Source organism: Leiobunum rupestre, chromosome 8 (genome assembly GCF_980474605.1).
Source record: "Leiobunum rupestre chromosome 8, qqLeiRupe1.1.hap1, whole genome shotgun sequence".
Lineage (NCBI taxonomy): Eukaryota > Metazoa > Arthropoda > Arachnida > Opiliones > Sclerosomatidae > Leiobunum > Leiobunum rupestre.
This window is the reverse complement of record NC_143391.1, coordinates 6,854,952-6,881,243: the sequence shown is the minus strand read 5'-3', so window position 1 is coordinate 6,881,243 and position 26,292 is coordinate 6,854,952. Positions and strand designations below refer to the sequence as shown.

Sequence of the window (26,292 nt, the reverse complement as noted above, 5' to 3'; positions counted from 1 at the left end):
GAGGTGGATTTTTGTGGGTAACAAAAGGGGTGAAGGCGACGCGGACTGACGCGGGTGTCGCCGCCCTTAAAAGCTCAAAATCTCCAATTAAAAACGGGGTCAACGGGTCATCCGGGGAGTGAGTGAAAAATTGCCCATCGACTTTGGGGTGGGTTGACGCCGCAAACCTAAAAAAAAATCTTCGGGTGTTCTCGCGTCGAACGCACCAATATCATTTGTAAGTTGAAAGGTATTTAAAAACGAACTGCCATTATATAAGAGATGATAAATTGGAGATAAGCTTCCCCTTTAAAAAACACTTTAAACTTTTTCATTTAACAAATCGAAATTTCTGTGTACTGACATTATTTCGTCGACCTATTTCAACTACGCGTATTCTATGTGTAAGAACGTATTTAGCTCCCTAAGGACGTTGAACAGTAACATTGGCGCCATGCTGCAGTACTCTTTTTCTTTTAATAATGTCCACGCCATAATAGAGACATGTAACGTCATCTTTAGGTTGAAAAATTATAGTGTTCTTCTTATTGAATGACGCAGGTTCAAATCCCGAAACTGCTGGGTATACATTTTGTGATAAGTCTATAATATTGTTCCATAAGTTTGTCACTTTGGGGAATATTTTACTGAGAGCTAGTAACGAAGTGACGGCATCACAAGAAGAAAATCTCCCCCTAGCGAGGCGCTGTCAAAGGCTACGTGTGACGCGTTAGCAAGCGGACGCAAAACGGCGACGAAGCCCGTAATGCAGTCTGTCTTGTGAATAGCTCTCAGTAAAATTTTTGCATGTGAATAATAGGAAGTGTCACACTTATGTAATAATATTATACACTTATGATTTTGCATACATATATAACAAATATATTTTTAAGAGCGTGAAACTTAAGTTTTCATAAATTAAAACAAATATTTTTACGAAACCAAAAATTTAGTTTAACGATTTTAATAAAATATTCTGCGAGTTGAAAGGAAATTATACATATTTCATAGTGAATATCATACGTGTTAAAACGATGTTACATCAAAAACGGATTTCGGGTTGATTTGGGTTAATTCAATAAAAATAATTTATTTGTTTTCCACCTGTAGATGGCGCTACATACAGATTGCATGGCACCAGCGTTGCTTCGGTTCGAGGTTCTTATGGACCTAATTCCGTTCTCGGTAACACGTATCTTTCTAATGGAAGAACGTGGCGAGGGCCGCGAGGCAGCCGGCGATTGACATTTCTTGGCTAATTCCACTAAGCTTGCACTTTGAGAGAAGTTTGTCAGTTATTGCAACTCGCCTCGCTCGATGTACAGGGTGTCCTAAATATTGAGTGTTCAATCAGGTCATTTTTAGCAGAGAAAATAGAAAAGATAGAATTTAGATAATTTCATGGTCAGAAAAAGAATAAAAAGGAGAATTAAGATAATTTCCTTGTATGAAAAAGTATAAAAGGTAGAATTTAGATAATTTCCTTGTAAGAAAAAGAAAGTATAAAAAATAGAATTTGCATAATTTCAGGATAAAAAAAAGGTAGAATTTAGATAATTCTTTGGTAAGAAAAAGTATAAACGGTAGAATTTTAATTTCATGGTCAGAAAAAGAATAAAAAGTAGAATTTAGATAATTTCATTGTAAGAAAAAGTATAAAAGGTAGAATTTAGATAATTTCAGGGTAAGAAAAAGTATAAACGGTAGAATTTAGATAATTTCAGGGTAAGAAAAAGTATAAACGGTAGAATTTAGATAATTTCATGGTCAGAAAAAGAATAAAAAGTAGAATTTAGATAATTTCCTTGTAAGAAAAGTATAAAAGGTAGATATTAGATAATTTCAGGGTAAGAAAAAGTATAAACGGTAGAATTTAGATAATTTCATGGTCAGAAAAAGAATAAAAAGTAGAATTTAGATAATTTCCTTGTAAGAAAAGTATAAAAGGTAGATATTAGATAATTTCAGGGTAAGAAAAAGTATAAACGGTAGAATTTAGATAATTTTCTGGTCAGAAAAAGAATAAAAAGTAGAATTTAGATAATTTCAGTGTATGAAAAAGTATAAAAGGTAGAATTTAGATAATTTCACGGTCAGAAAAAAGAATGAAAAATAGAATTTAGATAATTTCAGGGTAAGAAAAAGTATAAAAGGTAGAATTTAGATAATTTTCGGCTAAGCAAAAGTACCAATATGCATAATTACCGAGTAAGGAATAGTATAAAAAGTAGAATTTAGATAAAATCCGGGACAGAAACAAAGGTAGATTAGACAATATCAGGATCCCAAAATAAGGTCGAATTCGACAGTATCCGGGTCCAAAAATAAGGTAGAATTAGACTATATGAGGATCCAAAAATAAGTTAGAATTAGACTATATGAGGATCCAAAAATAAGGTAGAAAATGACCATATCAGGTCAGAAAAATATCTTAATAAAATTTTAAAATTTCACCAGATTTTTTGCGGCTAATGTCAATTCATATTTATTTCTAAACAGGGAAAATGTGCACCTTAAAATTCTACCTTTTACGGAAAAATGTATTTTAAGCGCTTTAGTCCCATTCGACCGAAATCCCATTCGACCGAAGGCGGTTTTTGAGGTGTCCCATTCGACCGAATTCCGCCGAAACGTGCGGTTTTTATGTGTCCCATTCGACCGAACGCTTTCATGTGTCCCATTCGACCGAACGCTGCTATATAAATTGGCTTTTAGAATGAGCATGAATTATATTTTTATCTTCACCTAGTCAAGAAAAGTAACTGAACCAAAACTGAAATAGTAATTTTAACCAACTCTAACCTAACCTAACCTAACCTAAATATGGATCTTCGATAGTACATACCTTATAAATAAAATACCAAATCACCCCGCCAATTGGGCTACATTTTAAAATTCTTTCGGTCGAATGGGATTTCGGTCGAATGGGAATAAACGATTTTAAGCACCCTGTATATAGTAAATGATGACCTACATCATTTCCATATAGACCGTGTGAGTTCGGTTAAGAAGTAACAAAACTATTTGCATACAAAGATTTGCGTAATGTCGCAATTCACGTCTTCTTAGGAACCGGTACGTGAGCGTGCTGGGAAAGAAATTACACGCTTAGGTTTAGTTTTCACTTGGTATCCATATCGACACTGAAAATTACGTATTTGCGGTATTTCATTTTACGGTAATGTCGTAGTAACGATTGCGGTCAAAATACGTAACGTGGGAAAATAACGCAACGCGGAAAAACAACGCAACGCCGAAAAATTACGCAATGTGGAAAAAAAATGCACCGCGGGAAAATACCGCAACGTGAAAAAATAACGCAACCTGAAAAAATAACGCAACGCGGAAAAAAAACCGTAACGCGGAAAAAATAACGCAACGCGGGAAAAATAACGTCACGCGGAAAACATAACGCAAAGTGTAAAAAATAACGTCACGCGGAAAACTTAACGCAACGCGGGAAAAATAACGTAACGCGGAAAAAATAACGCAACGCGGGAAAAATTCCAGAGCGTTTATGACCAGTGTAAACTGGGCTTTAAATAGTTCCCCCACTCCCAAAACCAGTAATTTTTTCCTTCGCTTTAATTTTTCTTTAATAACACTGTCTATTTTTCTGACTAAAGCGAACTTGAAAGCGCTTTGTCTCGTAGTTTATGGGCGCTTTGATTTCTACGCGATACACGCGTGGAAGGTGGCAGAATGGGAAGAAACGGGTTATGTAGATGCCGCTTTTTTATTCTAATTAAGCCTCGGGATTGCTCCATTAATGATCAAAAATTACCGAAGCAATTAAAAGCATTTAATTCTCGACGACAAACCAAATTTATTTCCTCCACTCCCCCCGCCGTCAACTTTCCCACGGGCGCAGACTTTATACCGATACAATCGATAAAATTCTATTTGGTTCCACGCCCAAAAGTTACAACTTAAAGATGGAATCTTAGAAAATCATGTCGTGTGTACTATGTACGCTGACTTATAATATTGTTTTAGATATAATCGATTTACTTTTGTCATTAGTAGCATAACAACAATAAGTATGTCAATTAGGAAATATTATCACCGAATTCATTTTTAGAGCTATTGCTCAATCAAGGTTTAGTTTTCAGCACAGAGCCCCCTAGTGTCAGAGGGGGCCCAGTACGGGGATCTCTTCCGCCCGACCTAGCCTTTTCTGCAACTCAACTTCGACGCCCCCTTTTGGGACAATTCGCCCCTCCTAAAATATGGTTCGCCCGTTCTATATCGATGTCCTGGCTACGGCCCTGCCTAGTGTTTAAATATGCCTACGGCGAAATTTACTACTACAAAGGACGATAATCCTCAGTTCGATTGCAAGTCCAAATCGGAGCTTGGCGAGAATTCCAGTGCCGAAAAAAAGTTCGATCAGGAAATTAGCATTAAAACAATAGGAAGTGTCATACTTAATAATAATAATCAGCTGGCTAATACCCAAGGCACCACCTTAGGCCTAAGTCATCGAGCGACTATTAGAGCCTTCAATTCAGGTGGCCGGCTTACAATGCGTAGGAAGGTGGTGGCAAGCCCTTCATGCCACGCGAGCAAACAGCTCCCTACACTAACTATTACGGTATTACCGTTAACCTCAACAAGTTTTTATGGTTTTAACTTATGGTTATTACGTTACTAATGCTTTTATTAATGAGTGTATGAAGTTTCACAATACTCTCACGAGGTATAACAGACGTTTACGATTGGCGAGTGTTAGCTTAACATTTTTCTATTTAGTTTCTACTCTAATTAAATTTAAACGTTTTTATATAATCAAACAAAAGAAATTGAGATCAAAGAATAATACGTGTACGGCAAACCTGATATTCAAAGAACCTTATTTTAGTAATAATGACTGAAGTTGTCGTTTTCGGCTCGCGGTTTCCTTTGTGTCATTATTATCGGTGAATTCTTCAGCCGCGTCGTGTTACAGACATTTACACCTGTCAATCCCATCTTATCTGACAATAAGATATTTTTAAACAATGTTTTACGACGGGGGTAGAAAGATGGATACAAACTTGATAAAAATTGATAATTCGCGATAATTCTCTATGTGGAGGTAGAGTACACCTTGCTTTTGTTTAATTTCTTATTTATTTCCCAAGCAGTTGCAACTGAAACCACGGTCACAGGATCAACTAAAGTTACGGTCACCGGATCGACAGAGCCCAGGATCCCAGGATCGACTAAAGACACGGTCACAGGATCGACTAAAGACACGGTCACGGGACTGATTAAAGCTACGGTCAAGGGACCTCAAATAACTTTCACTCACGAAGCAGTGATTGTAGGTGGTGATTATGGAAAATGTATCCCATGTTCCTACAATCATCCTTTACAGGCCTCTGCTAGTGTTTTCTACCTTTTTAGTACATGAAAGGTCAGAAAGTTTGGCCAGATACTAGTGCGAAATCCTAATTAGTTATCAGTTACATTTTTCAAACATAACATATTTAGTGAAATAACGATATATCAGTGTTGTGTTTACATTCCATTGATAATATTGAAAAATATAAAGCTGCATGTAGTATAATTGAAAAAATTATACTACATGCAGCAGTGATAAAAAGCCCATAGAACTGCAACCTATTTTGTCGTCGCGTATCTTGCTGTAACAAAAAAATTGAAAAGACAACCCTAACTAATACTAGTTGTTTTCTAAGGCTTGTGGTAGCTACTTTAAATAAAATTACATCGAAATCGTTTAAAACCAGCTATAAAAAACTGCTCCATTGCTAAATTATTTAAAAATAGTTCACTGCTATTAACCTAGAGTTTATCTAGTCCAACCACGTTTGTTACTTTCACGTACCCTGACTTACCAAAGAAATAGCAAGAACCTACTTTATCCGTTATAGAACAACGAATAAACATGGCAACGGTTGCTAACTTCTTTGGCTGCGGATAACTAATAATAATAATAAAAAAATTATCAGCTATACTAATATCCAAGGTTAAATTAAAAGGAGCCACGGGATTATAAAATACGCGAATAAGTAGATCAGTCCATAATGAAAAGGGATACTAAAGCTAAACCCTAAACAAATTTGAAGAAATTTAACAAATAGCTCGTACCGATAGGTCTTCGAGCCAAAAAAAAAAGACGCGAATCTCGGACCAAATAGATCTTCGAGTGAAAAACTAAATAAAATAAAATAAAATGAAATAGCCAGAAATTCCAACGGTAGACCGGTTTCGTCCTATTTGGGACTCGTCAGTACCGTGCGGGAAATCTGGCTCGCGACTGTTACACCGAAAAGATAAACTAAGCCTAAACATTAAAAATTTCAAAACGCGTTGCGTAGCAACGGAAAGTCGAATAGGGGGAGAGTGGTGGAGAATGTTAAGTCCCAAATGATGGAATTTCTGGCTATTTTATTTAATTTTTTACTCGGAAGATCTATTTGGTACGAGCTATTTGAAAGTTTTTAAATTTCTTCCAATTCGTTTAGGGTTTAGCTTTCTATCCCTTTTCATTGTGGACTAATCTACTTATTCGCGTATTTTATCATCTAATACCCAAGGTACCACCTTAGGCCCAAGTCTTCGAGCTACTTTTTTAATGCCTTTGAACAGGTGATAGTGATCGGTGATAAATATTAGATTTGAGTTAGGTAAAACTTATTGTCTGACACTAATATGAAATAAGAGCTTGAAAGGGTTTGTAAGAAATTAATATTTTCAGACTTAAAAATTGAATTTCAAAGATTTTACAACTAAGGATTAACGATTGGACAGAAAATGTATAATTGTAATATGTTTTAAATTTAGCGTAGTAGTAATAATTTAATTCGGGAGAGAGTTCTAATGGTTTATTACACTGTGGGAAAAGGAATTAAGTCGATTGGCAGTTTTTGGCCTAGGTTTGTTCAATTTAAGGGAATAACCACGGATTGTGGACCCCACATTTAAGGAAAAATAATCGTTTAAGTTAATGTATAATCAGTTATACAGGGTCTTTCAAAAGGTTATGCAAAAATTTGAAGGAGTTGTAGGGGGTGAGTTGAGAAGTATGCCTGTTTTTCCCCAATTTTCCTACGATGAGTTAAAAGAGCGCCAGAGAGCTTCAAAGTGTGGCTTACTAGCCCCTGGAAGTAGGCTGCAACAAGCGCAAAACCAAGCAGCAGGGAAACGCGAACATTAAGATTTGAACACGGACTAATTAACACAGGGACAGCCCGTTCCCGAATATTTGCTTCGGGCGATTGTTAAATGTGCGCTCTGGTGGTATAGTTAAGAATTAACTGAAAACTAGGGTCAAACGGGAAGGAGAAAAGAAGGGGGGGGGTGAACATAAAGCTAGTCAATGTGGCTACCATGTTGTGGCGCGTACAGTTTCGTTTTTCGGATTTAAATTAAATTAAGAAGGACAATTCTAGCTAAACTAAATAGAAAATGAATTTTTCTTCATAACCTTATGAAACGATGAAAAAGATAATTGGATGTTAATTTTATTTCTGGTAAGTCTTTACCAATTCTTAATAAAAAGCCTTCGAATTACTTTATTGTAATATTGATTTTATTTTGTAGATGATGATGATGATGATGATGATTTAGGGTTTAGGGAATGGTATAAAACATACTCCACTCATATGCTGTATCTTGAATCACTTTTACACGATTTAAATACACAGAGTTTTTTTCGTTTTTCCCAATAAAAATATAATCTAATCTTAAAAAAACTATCATAAAAAGTATTGTCGCGGCAAAAAAACCGTTGTAAAAACAGAGATAGAACCGTCTACTATTTTTTTTTCAAATTTCAGAAGTGATATTGAAAACTACTAGATGGCGGTAGCCGTTTCCTTTTTGTGCCTTTTTGACCCGAGTCAAATCTGTTGGGGGGGGGGGGGGATAAAAAGAGGAAGAGCATTTAACAAGGGTCTTTCGGAGCTCTATAGGAATAACATGGGAACAGGGTGTCCCTAATTAGTCCATGCTTTGAAGCTCTCTGGCGCTCTTTTAACTCATCGTAGGAAAATAGGAACTCACCCCCTACAACTCCTTCAAATTTTTGCATAACCTTTTGAAACACCCTGTAGACAAATTTGTAGAGTAAACATAATTTATTGATTTTGTGGCGAATATGGATGGGCTGTGTAGAGAGGGGTTTTAAACGAGAAGGGGCGCGGGGAGCTTTTCCAATTTAATAACGAGTTTGGAAAATTGCATTTGCGCTTTTTGCAAAGCAACGAGATCGGTGGATAACCAATGATTGAATTGAGTTTTAACTGTCAGGTGACGTTGGATTGAGTAGGAAAGCCTTCAGATTTAATATGCCAAATTTTTAAGCATTTCTTCAGAATATCAGTTTTCAAGCATTTGTGAACCAACATACATAACGTAGGTCCGTCTTGTTTAAAAAAAACCGCGTCGAAAAACTGTAAAATGACCGAGAAGCCAGCAATTCTCATTGCCATATAAGGTTACGACATAGTTGGGTCGCGTACGCCTTTTTTATTTTCGAGCCCCCGAGGGTACGAATGTATACACCGACTACTGGCATCAGAATGAAAGGGTTAAGACAGTATATATGTTGTTCCTTCTTATTTTGGCAAACATCTCCGATCCGCTCTATAGAACATTAATTTTTATCGCGCCTCAACATCTCATTTTCGTCGGCCTTCGTACAAATAGTTAATACGTAACATAGTTCACCCTTCCGGGAGGTAACACCAAAAATCACGAATTCGGGTTGAACGTAGAATAGGCGGGCCACCGCATGTTCGATTCATGATCACCCAAGAAAAGCCACGCCCCTTACACCTTTGCTCGCGAAATCTTTCCCCCTTTTTGCTGGTAAAGGGGGAAAACACTCCGATACTATCTGTCATCTCTCTTTCTCTCTCTCTCTCTATCTCTCCGTGAGGCGGAGACTATCATCCGTAAATCATAAAAAGGGAGGCTATACTTAAACCTAAAACTGTGAATTGTTTTAGAATTACGTAATTAGTCCATGTCATTCTTTATCGTAATATTGATTATTTTATTTTGTTTAATTCCAATGGATATTTTGTAATTTATTATTTACGTTACTCATCTTATAAATTTAATTTTAAAATATACTCTATGTAGCTTCTAGAATGTAAAAAAATATGTGTTAAAATATTAAGCCTTACGGTTGTAACGCTAAATATATTATGGTATTAAACCTTAATCATTTATCTTATTGCAATTTTTTAAACTTAAATTTTTTTCCATAGACTACCATTATATAAGGTTATACTCTATGAAGCTACTTGTCAGTTAAAAATTATATGTAAAAATAGTAAGCCTTACGGTTATAACGCTATATATATGATGGTATTAAACCTTGATCATTTATTTTATTGCAGATTTTAAATATAGACTACCATTTTATAAGGTTATACTCTATGAAGCTACTAGTCAGTTAAAAATTCTATGTTAAAATATTAAGGGCGGAGATTATCAACCGTAGGTTTTAGTCGAGGCTTCATATTATGATATTCTCCGTGAACCCTATACATTCTTGGTGGAACCTATTCCAAATCAGCGATGAACTCGGGTGTAACTTTCTTTTTTACTTTGTTTTTTATTATTTTTTCCCCATCCTCGAGAAAGTGGGAAAAGTTTCGTCCGTTTTAGATTTTTTTTTAGTGTCAGCTAAGCGGAGATAGCACGAGGGTACCCCGCGGGGGAGTATGCAAAACTAGTTATCACCGGAACCCATTGCGAGATTCAATTTTTTTTCACCCAAAATTCGTCAGACCGGAAAGAGTTCGCGAATTTTACGATCAGAAATAACGACGGTTGAAGATTTTATTTTTTTTAACTTTCTCGATACAAGCCCAGCTAGCGGAGATGGGAAACATGGCGTCAACCTCACCATCCTCACGCGTATTTTAATTGAAATAAAAATGCTCAGTCTGTATACAAAACAGGGTGATCAGGTTGGTAACGCGCTTTGCTGGCAGGCGTGGGATTTTCGCGATTCGTTCCAGTTATGGCCACCTTCCAAAAGGAAGGAGCTAGTTTAGTACATTCACTATTTTGATCTGAAAGTTAAATGCGCAGGCTGATTTTTTCCTAACGAGGGGTTTAACCTTGTTGAGCCTGAGGTGTACGCGTTTACAAGCTATAATTATAGGACACGACGCGTGTGTTAAAAAACTGTTTATTCTCTTGCCAAGGTTCGGATGACAGCTCTTCTATATCTCAGCGACTCGTCAACTTCAACCACTCACTGGGATACCACGACTGTTTATCGTCGCTAAATCTAGAATGTAAAGTCTATACACGAGGAAATATTTCAATCTTCTACATTTCACAAATTCACAATAATAAGAAAAACAATTTACAATATTATTAAAAATATTCAAAATTTATAATATTTTTAAAACTATACTAAATTTATAATATTTTTAAAACTATTCTAAATTTATAATATTTTTAAAACTATTCTAAATTTATAATATTTTTAAAAACATAATCAATTTATATTATTAAAAACCTTATCGATTTATAATATTATTAAAAACCTTATCGATTTATAATATTTTTAAAAATATTTTCAATTTATAATATTTTTAAAAATATTTTCAATTTACAATACTTTTAAAAATATTCTCAATTTACAATACTTTTAAAAACATAATCGAGTTATAATATTTATAAAAACATTATCGATTTATAATATTTATCAAACCATTATCAATTTATAATATTTATAAAAATATTCTTAATTTAAAATATTTATAAAAACATTCTTAATTTATAATATTTATAAAAACCTTCTTAATTTATAATATTTATAAAAATATTATTAATTTACAATATTTATAAAAACATTATTAATTTATAATATTTATTATTCTTAATTTATAATATTTATTATTCTTAATTTATAATATTTAATATTCTTAATTTATAATATTTAATATTCTTAATTTATAATATTTAATATTCTTAATTTATAATATATATTATTCTTAATTTATAATATATATTATTCTTAATTTATAATATATATTATTCTTAATTTATAATATTTATTATTCTTAATTTATAATATATATTATTCTTAATTTATAATATTTATTATTCTTAATTTATAATATTTATTATTCTTAATTTATAATATTTATTATTCTTAATTTATAATATTTATTATTCTTAATTTATAATATTTATTATTCTTAATTTATAATATTTATTATTCTTAATTTAAGATATTTATTATTCTTAATTTATAATATTTATTATTCTTAATTTATAATATTTATTATTCTTAATTTATAATATTTATTATTCTTAATTTATAATATTTATTATTCTTAATTTATAATATTTATTATTCTTAATTTATAATATTTATTATTCTTAATTTATAATATTTAAAAAAACATTCGTTGCTACATTTAGTCGCTACACGGTTAAAAGATTATGTGAATATGTATCTCATTAGTGTTGATTTTAATTGTTTGAAGAAATATAATTTTAAAATTCAAAGGTGACATTACCGAAATTACAAAATAATTATTTTAAATTAATTATTGCCATTATTGACGTAATACGGACGAAGAACCATGGGAGGTGACGTTAAATGTTTAATGAACCGTATCTAATTCATTTTTAATCGCTTAAACCGGGTTTGTCAAAATTGTACAACGTTTGTTGGGGGAAATTAAATATTGTTACTTTTTAATGAATATACCGATTGCTAAATAAATACGTTATTTGAAAATCTGAAAATAAAATTTAAGTCGTGCAAACCAAATATGTTTACTTTTAGAGTTATTTCAAATTGAAAATACGACTCAATAGGTCAAAAATAACGCCAAAGCTCTCGTAAAACTTTTGAAACTGCAATGTTTACCTATAGCAGACTTTTCCCCGGGTGGCCGGTAATAGCTATCCTGGGAAGTCGGGAATAGGAAATATTATAAATCTTAGTTCCGTTTGCCAATATGTGGTTTCGACAAATCGAACCTGACATTCGGGCTGTTTTATCACGTGGGGAAAATTTATTTCTCATTTTCGAGCGCTGGTTTATATTGATAGATGTAGAAAGCTCGTGTTTGTTTACTGTTTTTGAGCGCTCTCCGGAGACAAACAAGTTCTCGGAAAAGAAATTGGTCGGGGGGGAAATGTCTGTTTGATTACGAAAGAACGTGTTTCATGGAAACTACGGAAGACATTGTAGCGAGGGTGATGTTTAAGATGGAAACGAACGAGCGACTGGCATGCCGGGTGTTGACTGTCTTTTTCAACTATTTTTATTTTTTTATTCTTAGTTACTTTCCCCATTTCCCTCCCCCTTCCGACCGTCACGAAGAAGAGACGGCGAAGCTGCAGTCCAAGGCTTCTAACGGATTTTATCTGGCTTCTGGCCAATATAACTCCACCCTTGATAGTACCCGTAAAATTAAAGAGAGGGGGAGGGGGGCATGCTTGATGTTATAAATTGTTAGACTTTCAATTCAACCGGGCGAAACTTCGCAATTACCTAACATATCCGTTCCGAGCTTCGGTGATACTGTACAGACGCGTGACTGAAAGGGGTTATGGAATCGCGGTCAGCGGCTGAAAATTTCCATTCTTCCAATATTACTTTTTAAGTCGGGAAAATTTTAGACCCTGTTCCTCATCAGACTTTTGAGAAAAAGAAAAACAAAAAACTGTGTGTATATACGTTGATATATTTTGCGTCGAAATTTTCGATGTAAGCAGAGGTCCCCTAAGAAAACATTCCTTAAATATTAATATGATAAATAACGCAGCGTCGAAACTTAGCTACTATAGGATTTTCTAGTTAATAAAAAAGATATGTAGACAGTGTGGGTGTAGTATAGAGTGCTGACAACGGATAACGATATACGTTCTCCGTCGTTTACCCCATCATGCAAACAGTTTTTGTCATCAGTGGAAAGATAATTTAGGTGGTCGCGTTTTTTTCTCCTGGCTAGCTATTAGCTGGCCAATGTTTTTATTTTCTACGAGAGAGAATATATACAAGATGGCGAGGAAGCAAATTAAAGGAGCTTAATAAGTTTTTTTAGAACGGTGTTGCGGAGCGAAGAAATATGATCCCTATAAATTTAATTAGTTTCGAGTAACCCTTCGGGAATTACAACCTCTGAGTTGGGAAACTCAGTATCTTTTTTTGGCGAAGGTTACTTTCTAATAAAGTAAAAATTTTTGTCGTATCTATGGTTATACCAGATGTATATAATATTAGTCTGAAGTATCCATTATTCTGCTTCTCAGGTTTCTGCTGTTTTTTTAAAGGGAAAATAACTACAACCCTTACTATTTGAGCAAAAATTCATTAGCGATAGCGCCAGAAATTTCTAAAGCAGGGTTACGACAATTTTTTCACGTTCAAATTACCTGACTTTTACAGGTTTTCCATGGACATCTCCGGACTTTTTTTGTGACAATTTTTTTTATTTATTAATCTATGTTTTACTTAAGGTTTCCTATTTGCAACCAAAATTAAATTTCCTGACATTTCCCTGATTTTTAAACTAATTTTTAAAATTCCCTGACTTTTCCTGATTTTTGGACTAATTTTTTAAATTTCCCGAATTTTCCTGATTTTTGGACTAATTTTTTAAATTTCCCGAATTTTCCTGATTTTTGGACTAATTTTTTAATTTCCCTAATTTTCCTGATTTTTAGACTAATTTTTCAAATTTCCCGAATTTTCCCTGATTTATAAATTTAGTACGTTAGTGGGACTATTAACGGTGGTAAATGTTAAATCGTGGTGGGGTGTATCCGCGGAATGAGGACATTAGAAACTGCAGCCTTTAGCTTGTGCAGTTAGAAGTTTCATATTTGTATCAAAAATGGATACTTATCTCGTAATGAGATGTATTATATACTTATGGTTATACCACAATTGGACACTTCTGTAGGATATTTCGGGAAAAAATGTTGAATATTTCCCGGGACTTCTTTATTTTATGGAAACACTGTTACAGCAATATTTTTTTTTTTCAAAATATCTTTTTACATACATTGTTTGTTTTTGTCAATATTCTTTGTAAATAATTTGAATAACAAAAAAATGTAGGAATTAAGAATTAAAGGAAAAAAAACCTACATTCTATGGATTTGTAGAATAAGTAAGAATCTTAATTTAAGTTAATTTAAAACTTTGCGCACAAAGATATGTCTTATCACATTTATTACATAAAAATAGACTTCAATATAGAATGAAGACTAAGGTCTAATAAGGGTAAACTAACTGGACGAATGCGTTTGAGAAAAAGTTTTTTTTAAGCAGCCAGCCAGCCATTCTTTATAAGGCTATAATTTTTGACGTTTAAAGTAAAAACTGTTCGGTGTAGTGCCGGCCGCGAGCCCGCGACCTTCTGACTGTTAAAAGCGTACGCTATGAAAAGGGCAGGTGGTATTTTAGTCGGTGATTGGTTGATCGTACACTCTATTATTTATGTTTTTTACTAATCCTTGAAGTTTTCTTCCCGCCGCGCAAATATCCTGGTGGTAGGCCAACCGCATAACACGTTGGCCTACCACCAGAATATTTGCGCGGCGGGAAGTAAACTTAAAGGAAAACAGGCAGAAGAAATCCTAGACCTTTAACTCAAATCAATAAATACGTTAATGAAGTAACGCATTCTTAGGAAAACGTTTGTCATTCTTCAAACGTGGTGTAATATGAATTTTAAATAAGGTGGCTCAATGACTCTCAAATTGAACGCCAAACCGTTAATGTTTTTCGAAGAAAATTAACATTTTTCTAAGTGGTTACGTTGTTCGTAAATTGAGAGGTCATTGTTAAACAATATAAAAAATAACAGAAATGAATGCGGTATTTTTCAGGTACTTTACGTAAAGGGATTGAATTTCAAATCAAATAGTTGCAGACCGCTCAGTATTTAAAAATCTAAATAAAAAAGCTATTTTGTTTTAAATGATGTTAAATCTAAAAGCTATTTTGTTTTAATTATGCTAAATGAAAAAGCTATTTTGTTTTAAATGATGCTAAATGAAAAAGCTATTTTGTTTTAAATGATGCTAAATGAAAAAGCTATTTTGTTTTAAATGATGCTAAATGAAAAAGCTATTTTGTATAAATGATGCTAAATGAAAAAGCTATTTTGTATAAATGATGCTAAATAAAAAAGCTATTTTGTTTTAAATGATGCTAAATAAAAAAGCTATTTTGTTTTAAATGATGCTAAATAAAAAAGCTATTTTGTTTTAAATGATGCTAAATAAAAAATATATTTTGTTTTAAATGATGCTAAATAAAAAATCTATTTTGTTTTAAATGATGTTAAATCTAAAAGCTATTTTGTTTTAATTATGCTAAATAAAAAAGCTATTTTGTTTTAAATGATGCTAATTAAAAAAAACTATTTTGTTTTAAATGGTGCTTATTAAAAAATCTATTTTGTCTTAAATGGTGCTTATTAAAAAATCTATTTTGTTTTAAATGATGCTAATTAAAAAACTATTTTGTTTTAAATGATGCTAATTAAAAAAACTATTTTGTTTTAAATTATGCTAAATAAAAATGCTCTTTTTTTAAATGATGCTAATTAAAAAAACTATTCTGTTTTAAATGATGCTAATTAAAAAAACTATTCTGTTTTAAATGATGCTAATTAAAAAAACTATTTTGTTTTAAATGATGCTAATTAAAAAAAACTATTTTGTTTCGCAAGAATCGAAATCAAATTTCTCTATACTGTCCTATTTTTAGAGCGTTCTTTGCAGGAGTAATATTTCCTTACAACAAAGTTATCCGGATGACCCCTAACCTTTCAGAAACTGAACTGTCCCTACAGTTTCGTCTTAAGTAACGTTGAGAATCAATATCAAACGGACAGACAGTTAGCAGGATTAGAAGAAATACAATAAGCTAGCCGTCAACGCGGATTCGGCTCAGAAACAAAAGCGATGTCAGATTTTCTTCGCCGAGAAGGACCAGCGGTATATGGGCTCGGAGGCCCCAAGCTATTTATTTCTAGAAAAAGCCAAAGAGTTTAGACGGATAACTTGCCACCCCAGAGGAAAAAAAGAAACGACCCAAGATGTTTTTTATCGCGCCAAACGTCAGCCTCGAACGTATACAAAAGGCGCTTTCCGTGAGTCAAAACGTTTCACGCGGCCACGCTTGACGTTTGACGCTTCTACCTAACGTATATTGTCTCGACTTCCACCACTCTTTGTTCTCGCCCAAAAAGATAAGGCCTAATTGAAAGCGGAACGTATAAGTTAAGAAGATGCGGTTTTCGCATGGATTAAGTTTACGCTCAAAGGATTTACGTACCCGAAAATCGTTGGCGGCGGAGTACGTCTGCTCAGTTTGTAAATATCTAAAAAGTCTAAAACAATTTTGGTGGAGTTAAATCCCAAATTCTCAGACATTTTGCTGTTATTATTTTAAATTCCCTTTAAATAGATTATATCCTATTAATTCTAAATGCCCGTTATAACATATCATATACTATTAATTCTAAATGCCCTTTATAACATATCATATCCTATTAATTCTAAATGCCCGTTATAACAGATCATATACTATTAATTCTAAATGCCCGTTATAACATATCATATCCTATTAATTCTAAATGCCCGTTATAACATATCATATCCTATTAATTCTAAATGCCCGTTATAACATATCATATCCTATTAATTCTAAATCCCTTTAAAACATATCATATCCTATTAATTATAAATGCCCGTTATAACAGATCATATCCTATTAATTCTAAATGCCCGTTATAACAGATCATATACTATTAATTCTAAATGCCCTTTATAACATATCATATCCTATTAATTCTAAATGCCCGTTATAACATATCATATCCTAATAATTATAAATCCCCTTTAAAACATATCATATCCTATTAATTATAAATGCCCGTTATAACAGATCATATACTATTAATTCTAAATGCCCTTTATAACATATCATATCCTATTAATTCTAAATGCCCGTTATAACATATCATATCCTATTAATTCTAAATCCCCTTTAAAACATATCATATCCTATTAATTATAAATGCCCGTTATAACAGATCATATCCTATTAATTCTAAATGCCCGTTATAACAGATCATATACTATTAATTCTAAATGCCCTTTATAACATATCATATCCTATTAATTCTAAATGCCCGTTATAACATATCATATCCTATTAATTATAAATCCCCTTTAAAACATATCATATCCTATTAATTCTAAATGCCCGTTATAACAGATCATATACTATTAATTCTAAATGCCCGTTATAACATATCATATCCTATTAATTCTAAATGCCCGTTATAACATATCATATCCTATTAATTCTAAATGCCCGTTATAACATATCATATCCTATTAATTCTAAATCCCTTTAAAACATATCATATCCTATTAATTATAAATGCCCGTTATAACAGATCATATCCTATTAATTCTAAATGCCCGTTATAACAGATCATATACTATTAATTCTAAATGCCCTTTATAACATATCATATCCTATTAATTCTAAATGCCCGTTATAACATATCATATCCTAATAATTATAAATCCCCTTTAAAACATATCATATCCTATTAATTATAAATGCCCGTTATAACAGATCATATACTATTAATTCTAAATGCCCTTTATAACATATCATATCCTATTAATTCTAAATGCCCGTTATAACATATCATATCCTATTAATTCTAAATCCCCTTTAAAACATATCATATCCTATTAATTATAAATGCCCGTTATAACAGATCATATCCTATTAATTCTAAATGCCCGTTATAACAGATCATATACTATTAATTCTAAATGCCCTTTATAACATATCATATCCTATTAATTCTAAATGCCCGTTATAACATATCATATCCTATTAATTATAAATCCCCTTTAAAACATATCATATCCTATTAATTATAAATGCCCTTTATAACAGATCATATACTATTAATTCTAAATGCCCTTTATAACATATCATATCCTATTAATTCTAAATGCCCGTTATAACAGATCATATACTATTAATTCTAAATCCCCTTTAAAACATATCATATCCTATTAATTCTAAATGCCCGTTACAACAGATCATATACAAATCATTGAAAATGCCCCTTATAAAAGATCGCATCGAACTCATTTTATATACCCGTTATAACCGATCTTGTACAAATCATTGCAAATTACCGTTAAAGCAGATCATATCCAACTAATTATATATGCCCGTTTAAATATAACAAATCATATCCAACTCGTTTTAAATGCCCTTTATAACAGATCGTAACTCATTGCAAATGCCCGTTATAACAGATCGTATCTTGGTGAAAACTCGGAACAACTCCTTCCTTCTCCCCACTGGTCATTTTTATCAAGAAATGTCCCAGCCGGTACGATTCTAGAAGGGCACAAGCAAAAGAACCTTACTGCTCTAAAACTGACATACGATAGTATGAAGTTTATTTATAAATTGCAATAAAAGATAAAAAACTAAGTTTGAAATCCGATACGAGCTAAGTAAGGTGTAAGGCAAACGTTTGGAGAAAATTATCACGTGAAATTATGAAATTTTTATCCCGGCGAATCGTTTCCTAGCGCAGCATTGCAAAGCCACGTTATTTTAGTGTTCGCAAAAAAACTCGATAGGAAGTGCGCAATCCGATACTCGACTAAATACGTGGGTCTCGCGGAATGCCAATTTCTGCAACGAGCACATATTCCTTTAAGAGAGTTTAAGTCTAGCAGACAGATATATGACCGAAGCTCATTCTCACTACCGACGAGAATATTACCAAGTCTAATGACTTCTGCCTTTTTGGTACTAGAAGTAAAATATTATTTTCGTTAGCGGAGACTGAGAACTGGGCCCGGGGATGTTAAAATATATGGAAAGACTCCGCATAGGTCTCGGTCTAGATAATATCCGATTCGTTTGTTGAGTCATAACCGTCTGTGTATACATTATTTTTAGAACGCGCGATAGAAGCCTTATAATTCACCATTTAACGATTTCATTTGGCGTTCGACCGGACAGAAAAGCTCCACTTACATTTTCACATAAACATAGCTTGAATTTATTTTTTTCAATGTATAGCTTTAATAACGAAAGGTACACCAGAATTGTGCTTTCAACCGATACTCATATAACAGTTCGTTATCTGACTCGAAGAAATAGTTATCTGACTCGAGGAAATAGTTATCCGACTCGAGGAAATAGTTATCTGACTCGAGGAAATAGTTATTTGAAACGAGGAAATCAATTTCAAAATTCTAAAAACGATTTCGAAAGTTTTAAATCAATTTCAAAATTCTAAAAACGATTTCGAAAATCTGAAATCAATTTCAAAATTCTAAAAACGATTTCGAAAATCTGAAATCAATTTCAAAATTCTAAAAACGATTTCGAAAATCTGAAATCAATTTCAAAATTCTAAAAACGATTTCGAAAATCTGAAATCAATTTCAAAATTCTAAAAACGATTTCGAAAATCTGAAATCCATTTCAAAATTCTAAAAACTATGTCAACATTTTAAAAACGATTTCGAAATTAATTTAACATATTACATTTAGACTATTATCTCCGATAGTGCGTGAAATTTCCGGATTTCAAGACTTCTGAAATCTATTCAAAACGTGTAATTATGACGGAAGGTAGAGTAATTATTCCATTCTCCAAAGCTTCTACCTAGAAATCCTAGATTATTATATTTAAATTCTTTTGAAGCGTTTTTTTAGCGAGTTTCGTAGATTGAAACGATGAGGTCATTTCGCGTGTAGGTCCCCTTCTTAAAATCCGTGACACTGGTCGTGCTCATCGCGTAGACACGAGCCGTGTCCCTGAGAAGACAGAGTACCTCGCGAGCAGTTGTCCCATTAAACGGCACCCTCTCTTCAACTTCCGGCGAAGAACGTTTTTGCAGGGTTCTTCTCTCTTTTAAAGTCAAAGCTACTCGCTTCAACGGTTTGGAAGCCAGTTGGCCAAGTGGGAAGGGGCGGGGGTCAATTCAAGGGGGGTCGAACGGGAGGGTCGAGACCCTGGGATTACGCAAAGAGAGACGCGAAAAAAAGTCAGTGAAGAAGTGGCAGGAGGAGAGCGGTTTCTTCGAAAGTACGTGATCTTCGTGAGCGTACAGTTTTAGGTCGATTACCTTTGGCGTTTGGACATCTGTCCGGGTGGCTCCCTCTACTTCATTCCCGCCTATTTCTATCCCTCTCTTCGATCAATTACGTCCGGATCAGCTTAAGTTTTTGGCAATTCCCGTCGATAAATTTCAAACCGGGGAAGGGTACCGACTGATTCTCATTCGAAGAAAGTTTTGGCCAATAATAAATAAATAAATACAGGCTGCCTCGATAAGAAGATGACATTGAAACATCGCGTTTCCGTGATAAAAGGAAATTAGCGGGAGGGAAAAAGGGGAAAAACTATTCCATAATCTATAACTTGTCTGGCTTATCGGTCTGTATAACAAAAAAGAAACACGGCAGGCGTATTGAAAATAAGGGGTTATTAGGGTTCATAACGTAACAATGACACGAAAACGTACGGCTGTATTTTCTCACGGACTGTTTTCGGAAAGCCACCAAATTCCTAATAGATTTAATCTTCTTTTGGCTGTAAGGCCACTATTATCTATCGATAAGTTTGTATTGAAACATAAACAAACCCAAATTGAGTTAATAATAATAAACTATAGATAGTCATTCTAAATACATTCTTGGTAAGCTATGTTGAGACTACCAATCCACCAAGCTCAAAATCAAATCAGGCCGTTATCTTAATAGTTCCCTCAAACTGACGTCTTATGACGGGATTCAAGAAATTCGACCTTCACAACCGTAATTTTCCCTAAGTTGAAATAAACAAATTCTTGATGAAATCTATTGATAAAATCGTAAATTGTTTATAAAACGGAATCGGTTCCAAATTGTCTATCAATTTATTCGGAGAACTTTGTACATTCATGTTTGAAATGAAAAAGCAACAGCGGGGGCTCCGCTAAAACGAAAAGATTGCGCATTTCTTCAGCTCAATAGACGATTCATTAAAACATCTTCAATGAAATCGCCAAGAAGTAATATTTCCGAGAGCCAGGACCTGCAAGTTTACCTTAAATAGTGCTTGTTGAAATAATGGAATCTGTTAACTTGTACGGTATTCAACAAGTGTTTCCTTTTAACCAGGTAGCTTTTTTTTTACCATATTAAGGCTTAGCAAAAACACGACGTTCTGTTTTTTAGGTGTAAAGTTTCCAATATTTCAACCAGAACTATATAAACAGTAACTTGTAGGTCCTGGCTCTAGGAAATATTACTTCTTGGCGATTTCCTTGAAGATGTTTTATTTGCCTATTAATAAAAGAAATGTTTTTTTTTTATTATTTTTTATTCCACTTTCTCCCACTAGGGGTTCTTAGATTTTTTTTTTATTTCGTACCTTTAGAAGATTTATTTACGACTGTAAATCTTAGATTGGACGTCTAATTAGGAAACAAAAACAGTCGGTTTAATTAATATCGTTTTCTTAACACCGAAATCACTCCTGCTGACTCTTGGCTCCTGTTAGCGACAGTAATTAAAAATACTACTCTCAAATCTTCACTTATCTAGATTGAGAGAACTAGATTCATTAACAGTCAGTTATAAATCAACGACTTTTTCGCGTCAATTTTTTTTGCGCGCCAAAAAGGGCTTTTTCTTAGGCCTAATTTATGACGCTACAGCAAGTTTTCTTTGCACACTTCGCGTCCTAGGAATGTTTATCTCGTTGTCCAACATGCCGGGAGGCCTTTGCTGATGTACGAGATACCCACGAAGGGGAGGACTGTGTAATTGGAAAGTGAAAGTATAGGATGGTGAAGATATAACGCTACGGTCGTCTTAATGATGCCATTAAAAATTTAAATAATTATTTTTCGCCCTACGCGAGAGGAAGATGAGCAAATATATACCTAATATATAAGCGCTATATTTGAACCGGTTAACCGTGTACAGGAAAGTATTATATTTATGACAATTTCAGGCTTTCGTGGAACCGTTAGGTTACGCGCTTACTTACTAGTTTACAAATATAAAGTTAAAATATGCAAGTATTTGCAACGTGTTCCTATATACGGGTACCAGTATCGCTTAGAGTAGATAGTAAGTAGTAGGACGAGACTGTTTCCAGGGTTGCTAACATTTCAACGAATTTAAAAGTACTATATTTAGGATAAAGATTCTATTTACGTAAAAAAGTCAACTAAATATAAAATGATGGTGAAATTCGATACTCTATTATAATTAACCAACAGCTTAAGAAGTGGTAATATTGGAAACCTTTGCACCAGGAATAATACAATAGGTAGTATTCTCATGAGTATCACAATAATGAAAGGGTAATATCAACCACCCTTTAAACTATAGGCGCCATCTCATCTTAATTTATCTTGAATACCAAGCTATTTTCGCTATACCAAATTTAGTATTCTTCGCAGCAGTCAAGTTTATAAATGTCAATATAAAAACGTATCCGACCAGTAATAATTTACGAACTTATAAAAGCATCGCGTGAATACCAGCGAAGTTAATTTTTCAGAACATTTTCCGGCTGGCGAGAAAGGCACGAATTTATGAAAAATGAGCGTGTAAGGCCGCTATGGACATAAATCTCTCGAGGGAGGACCCACCCAAATTTCCGGTACGGCTTGCCGAGGAAATAGAGACGGTGTTCTGGCCACGAATATGGAAGATGCGCGTCTGTCTGCCGTCAGATAATCTAATGTATTGATGGGGGGAAACCGTTTTTGCGGTATACTCTGTACTCTTTTTTGGGAAACCCAGGTGGCAGGTGTTGCTTCGGTACATTTATGGAGTTTCGCGAATGTACCGGTACGACGAAGTTAGGCTTAAACAGCGTATTTACGCGAAGGAATGCCTTTCATTTTTTGGTTATAGATTTTATCCGGACTCTGTAAGGAAATTAAGGGTTTTGCCTTTAAAAAATAGTAATTACTCTAGCTGCCTAAAAGATGAAAAATTAACGTCTTTTTCGTAGCGTTATCTTCCATCGGGAAATAGTTAATTGAAATTACGTGATTATCTTTGCGCGTATATGAGCTATAATAGAAATAAAGGTCTTCTTGTTATCCCACGCCAATAACATATTGCAAAATACTTTAGGTAGGCGGTCTGTTTTTCGACGCGGTCTTAACTTTTGGATATTTTTAAGAGGAAATGACTCGGTAACACCTGCGTTTTGAAGTTCATTTTTGTTTGTAAAGACTACAATACTTCAACAATATAGACGTTCCGAATGTGCATTTGATGATACGGTAATTTAATACTGTAATTTTCAATTTGACAGAATATAGCTTGTGTTTGAGTGTTCGTTAAAGGGAGTATATATATAGTATCAATTGAAAAATCGGCCGCTAACAGACGATAGAAATTGTGGCGGATATGTGAAATTAGTTAGTGGAACTTTACACTCCCGTTAAGTAAGACTTTCGTAAGTTGGGATTAGAAAGACAGACCTGTTGCCACTTGAGTGCCGGGAATTCGTGCGCCAGTGTTGCCGCGATGGCCATGTGCAATGCCGGCAAGAAGATTCCGAGACCGAAGGCGACTCGGGTCCGGATCGGCATCAAGGTGTAGGCGACGAAGGCCACTAGCGTAATTTCCCAAACTCCGTCGGCCGGACTGTGGGCAGAGCCCCAGGAACCGGAGCCCCAGCCGCGGGCCACGCGCGCTTTGTCCTCGGAGGCCAGTCCAATGGTCAAGGGCAGGGCCAAAACGCACGAACCGACGCAACACGCCAAGATGCCGTAACACAAAGGAAGGACACTTTGACCGTCGCTCAGAAGCTGTCCGCGTCTCCAGGCCAGCAGGAAGGCGAAGAGGATGGCGTGGAGGGCGTGGACCAGGGCGGCGATGGTCGGGGTTCGAGCGTACACGGCGTGCAGGATGGCCAGGGTCAGGGTCAAAGAGACGTAAATGCTCAAGACGGACGCGACCGACGCTTGCTGCAACTTGCAATTGTAGCGTTGGTACAGCGCTTCCAGTTCGCCGTTTTCGAATCGACGGCGTCGCAACAGGACCCTCGAGAAGGCCACTTTGCGATGAGACGGGATCGCCTTCACGGAATGATCCATGTTTCAATAATCTCTCTCGGCCCCTCTTCTTATCGCGATTCTTCTGCGAGATTTCTCCTTCTTTCGCGAGCCGACAATATTCGAGCGTTCAATGGTTCCTGTACATGCGAGCTCTGTCCCGGTACCTCCGCATCTTGGTCGATTCCAGAGGCAACCTAATCAAACAAAGACGCATTTAGTTCCAAACAAACGCTTCCAAATTAAAAGCGCTTTTAGATAATATTGTCACGACAAATTACTTTGACGTGAAATTAATTAAAACTTAAGTTACAATTTGCCGTTAAATTTACGACAGTCTTTGAATTCCAGTTAAAATTTGTCATGCCATCGCGTGACTAGAATCTAAATATTGAATCTCGGCTGGCGATTCACGAGGACATTTTATACAAAATAAAACGTCAGTAACTTACATTTCGTTTATTGGTCAAAATCAGTCAAGTTAAGAATTCCTAATAAAGTTTTGAACTGTGTTGGAAAAAACGTTGATAAACTAGACAAAAGGCTGGACGATCGCGTGTTAAAACACTCGCAATTAGTATCAACATTCAAATAGTTACGACAACAACGTCAATGAGTAACACGTAAAGGTCGAAAACAGTAAATTGAAACGAAATAGTTGTTTACGTTTTTAAGAACGCGCAAATTTCGCGAAACTCCGAAACACGCGAGACCGACGACGGCGAAACTCTGGTTTGTGCCGCTTTGAGAACAAAGGGAGCCCCGTTGGGCCTCACAGACTCTCGTTCTCCGCTGGGTGAATGCTTTGAAGGGGGCGAAAACCTCTCCTCTCGAAAACGAAACCCGAGGCACTGCAGCCGCGTGTTTTCGGGGATCAGGTCTCTCGCCTATGCGTCGGACTTTATGCTCCGAGAACTCCATGGAGTTTCCTCCAAGGATGATTTGGGTTTGGCGTCTTCGCGAGGAAACTATTGTCGGCGAATCGCGGAGACAGCCACGCCATCTATGTTTTAGGCACTTCTCACGGATAATAAAGTTTGCATTATTTAGGCGTAAAATTATGAGCGTAATTATGAGGTTAAGTTTAAAAAATTATTATTAAAGTATTAATTTAATATAAAATAGTTTAGAAAGTATTTAAAACTTGGGAAATTTATAATTACCGCTGGAAACTTCTCCAACGCCACTATTCTTGATAGCCTGCTGCCATCTAACGGGAATTCCACGTCGTAACATAAAGACTCACCATTGAAAATTTTACGTGTCAACTTTCACAGACTTAAAATTTAACTAGAGCTATGGTGTTACAAGAATAAAAACGACAAAATTTTATGTCTTCCTTGCTTTATTTTTGAAAAGGAAAGCACAAGCCTACCCAAAACATTGAAACGATTAATTATTTTACATCTCAAATTTCCAATATATAAAAATATGTAACAAAGTACACATACATAAATTATTTCAATAAGGACCATTTTAATTGGTCTCTGGCCGACTGTAACACTTGAGCTACTGTCTGTTCTCCTAAGGGAATATCATCTACTCGTAAAGCTACTCTTTGCACTACGGCATTTGCATCCGCTTCCAAAATTACTCCACCATCGCAGATTTCATCCAAAGCTAATATGACTACATCCAAATTCTCCAATAAACTGCGTTTCTCAACATTTTTACGTAAAATTTGACCGACAGATTCGTAGAGACAATTAAGAACACTGGCTAACATAAGTTCATTCTCGTGACAGCTTCCCATTACGTAGAAAAAGAGATCTACGCTGCTACGATAGACGCAAGTCAAACCTTCAAGCATAACAATTTCAGCATTTGCTCTGTGGGTTTTGTTGAATAAATTTCTTTCGAAGGCCTTTTGTTCTTTGGTGGTTGGAAAGGTATTGTCATAATATCTAGCCAGTATGCGATTTCCATCATTATCCAATACTGCAATGGCTTTCACTGAATATAAAGAAGGTTCTAGTAAAGAGGAATCCATCGCGCCTGTCATCTGAAAATAATCACAATTAATCTTTACATAGAACTACATAAAAACAAAAAGGATTTTAATTTTTACTTAATATGACTTATCTCCTCAAAAACTAATTTCCACCCTAAGCCTTGCTCAATAAACGTACAGGAAATTACACACGAACTGCCTGGCGCGTGCGCGTAATGTCGATGATTATAAACGTCAAAAACGCCGTTGCCAGATCCCGAAAACGAAATTATAGCACCAAA

General features: G+C 34.6%; 2 protein-coding genes across 2 annotated transcripts in view; both read right to left on the bottom strand.

The window, feature by feature from the left end:
- LOC149932261 (adenylate cyclase 1-like) overlaps nt 1-24,993 on the bottom strand; it is a 144,958-nt gene extending 119,965 nt beyond the window's left edge. The window contains exons 1-2 of the mRNA XM_090156989.1: nt 24,513-24,993; nt 23,485-24,257 (exon numbers count right to left, since the gene is read on the bottom strand). Of these exons, the coding sequence (XP_090013115.1) occupies nt 23,485-24,102 (618 nt within the window). The 5' untranslated portion in view covers nt 24,103-24,257; nt 24,513-24,993. The remainder of the gene's footprint in view (nt 1-23,484; nt 24,258-24,512) is intronic.
- Nucleotides 24,994-25,387: 394 nt separating this feature from the next.
- Nucleotides 25,388-26,258, bottom strand: zetaCOP (COPI coat complex subunit zeta). The gene is made up of 2 exons (XM_090155493.1): nt 26,129-26,258; nt 25,388-26,062 (listed from the first exon to the last, which is right to left on the bottom strand). The coding sequence occupies exon 2, from the start codon at nt 26,060-26,062 to the stop codon at nt 25,517-25,519; it is 546 nt and encodes a 181-aa protein (XP_090011619.1). The 5' UTR covers nt 26,129-26,258; the 3' UTR covers nt 25,388-25,516.
- Between the last annotated feature and the right edge of the window lie 34 nt (nt 26,259-26,292).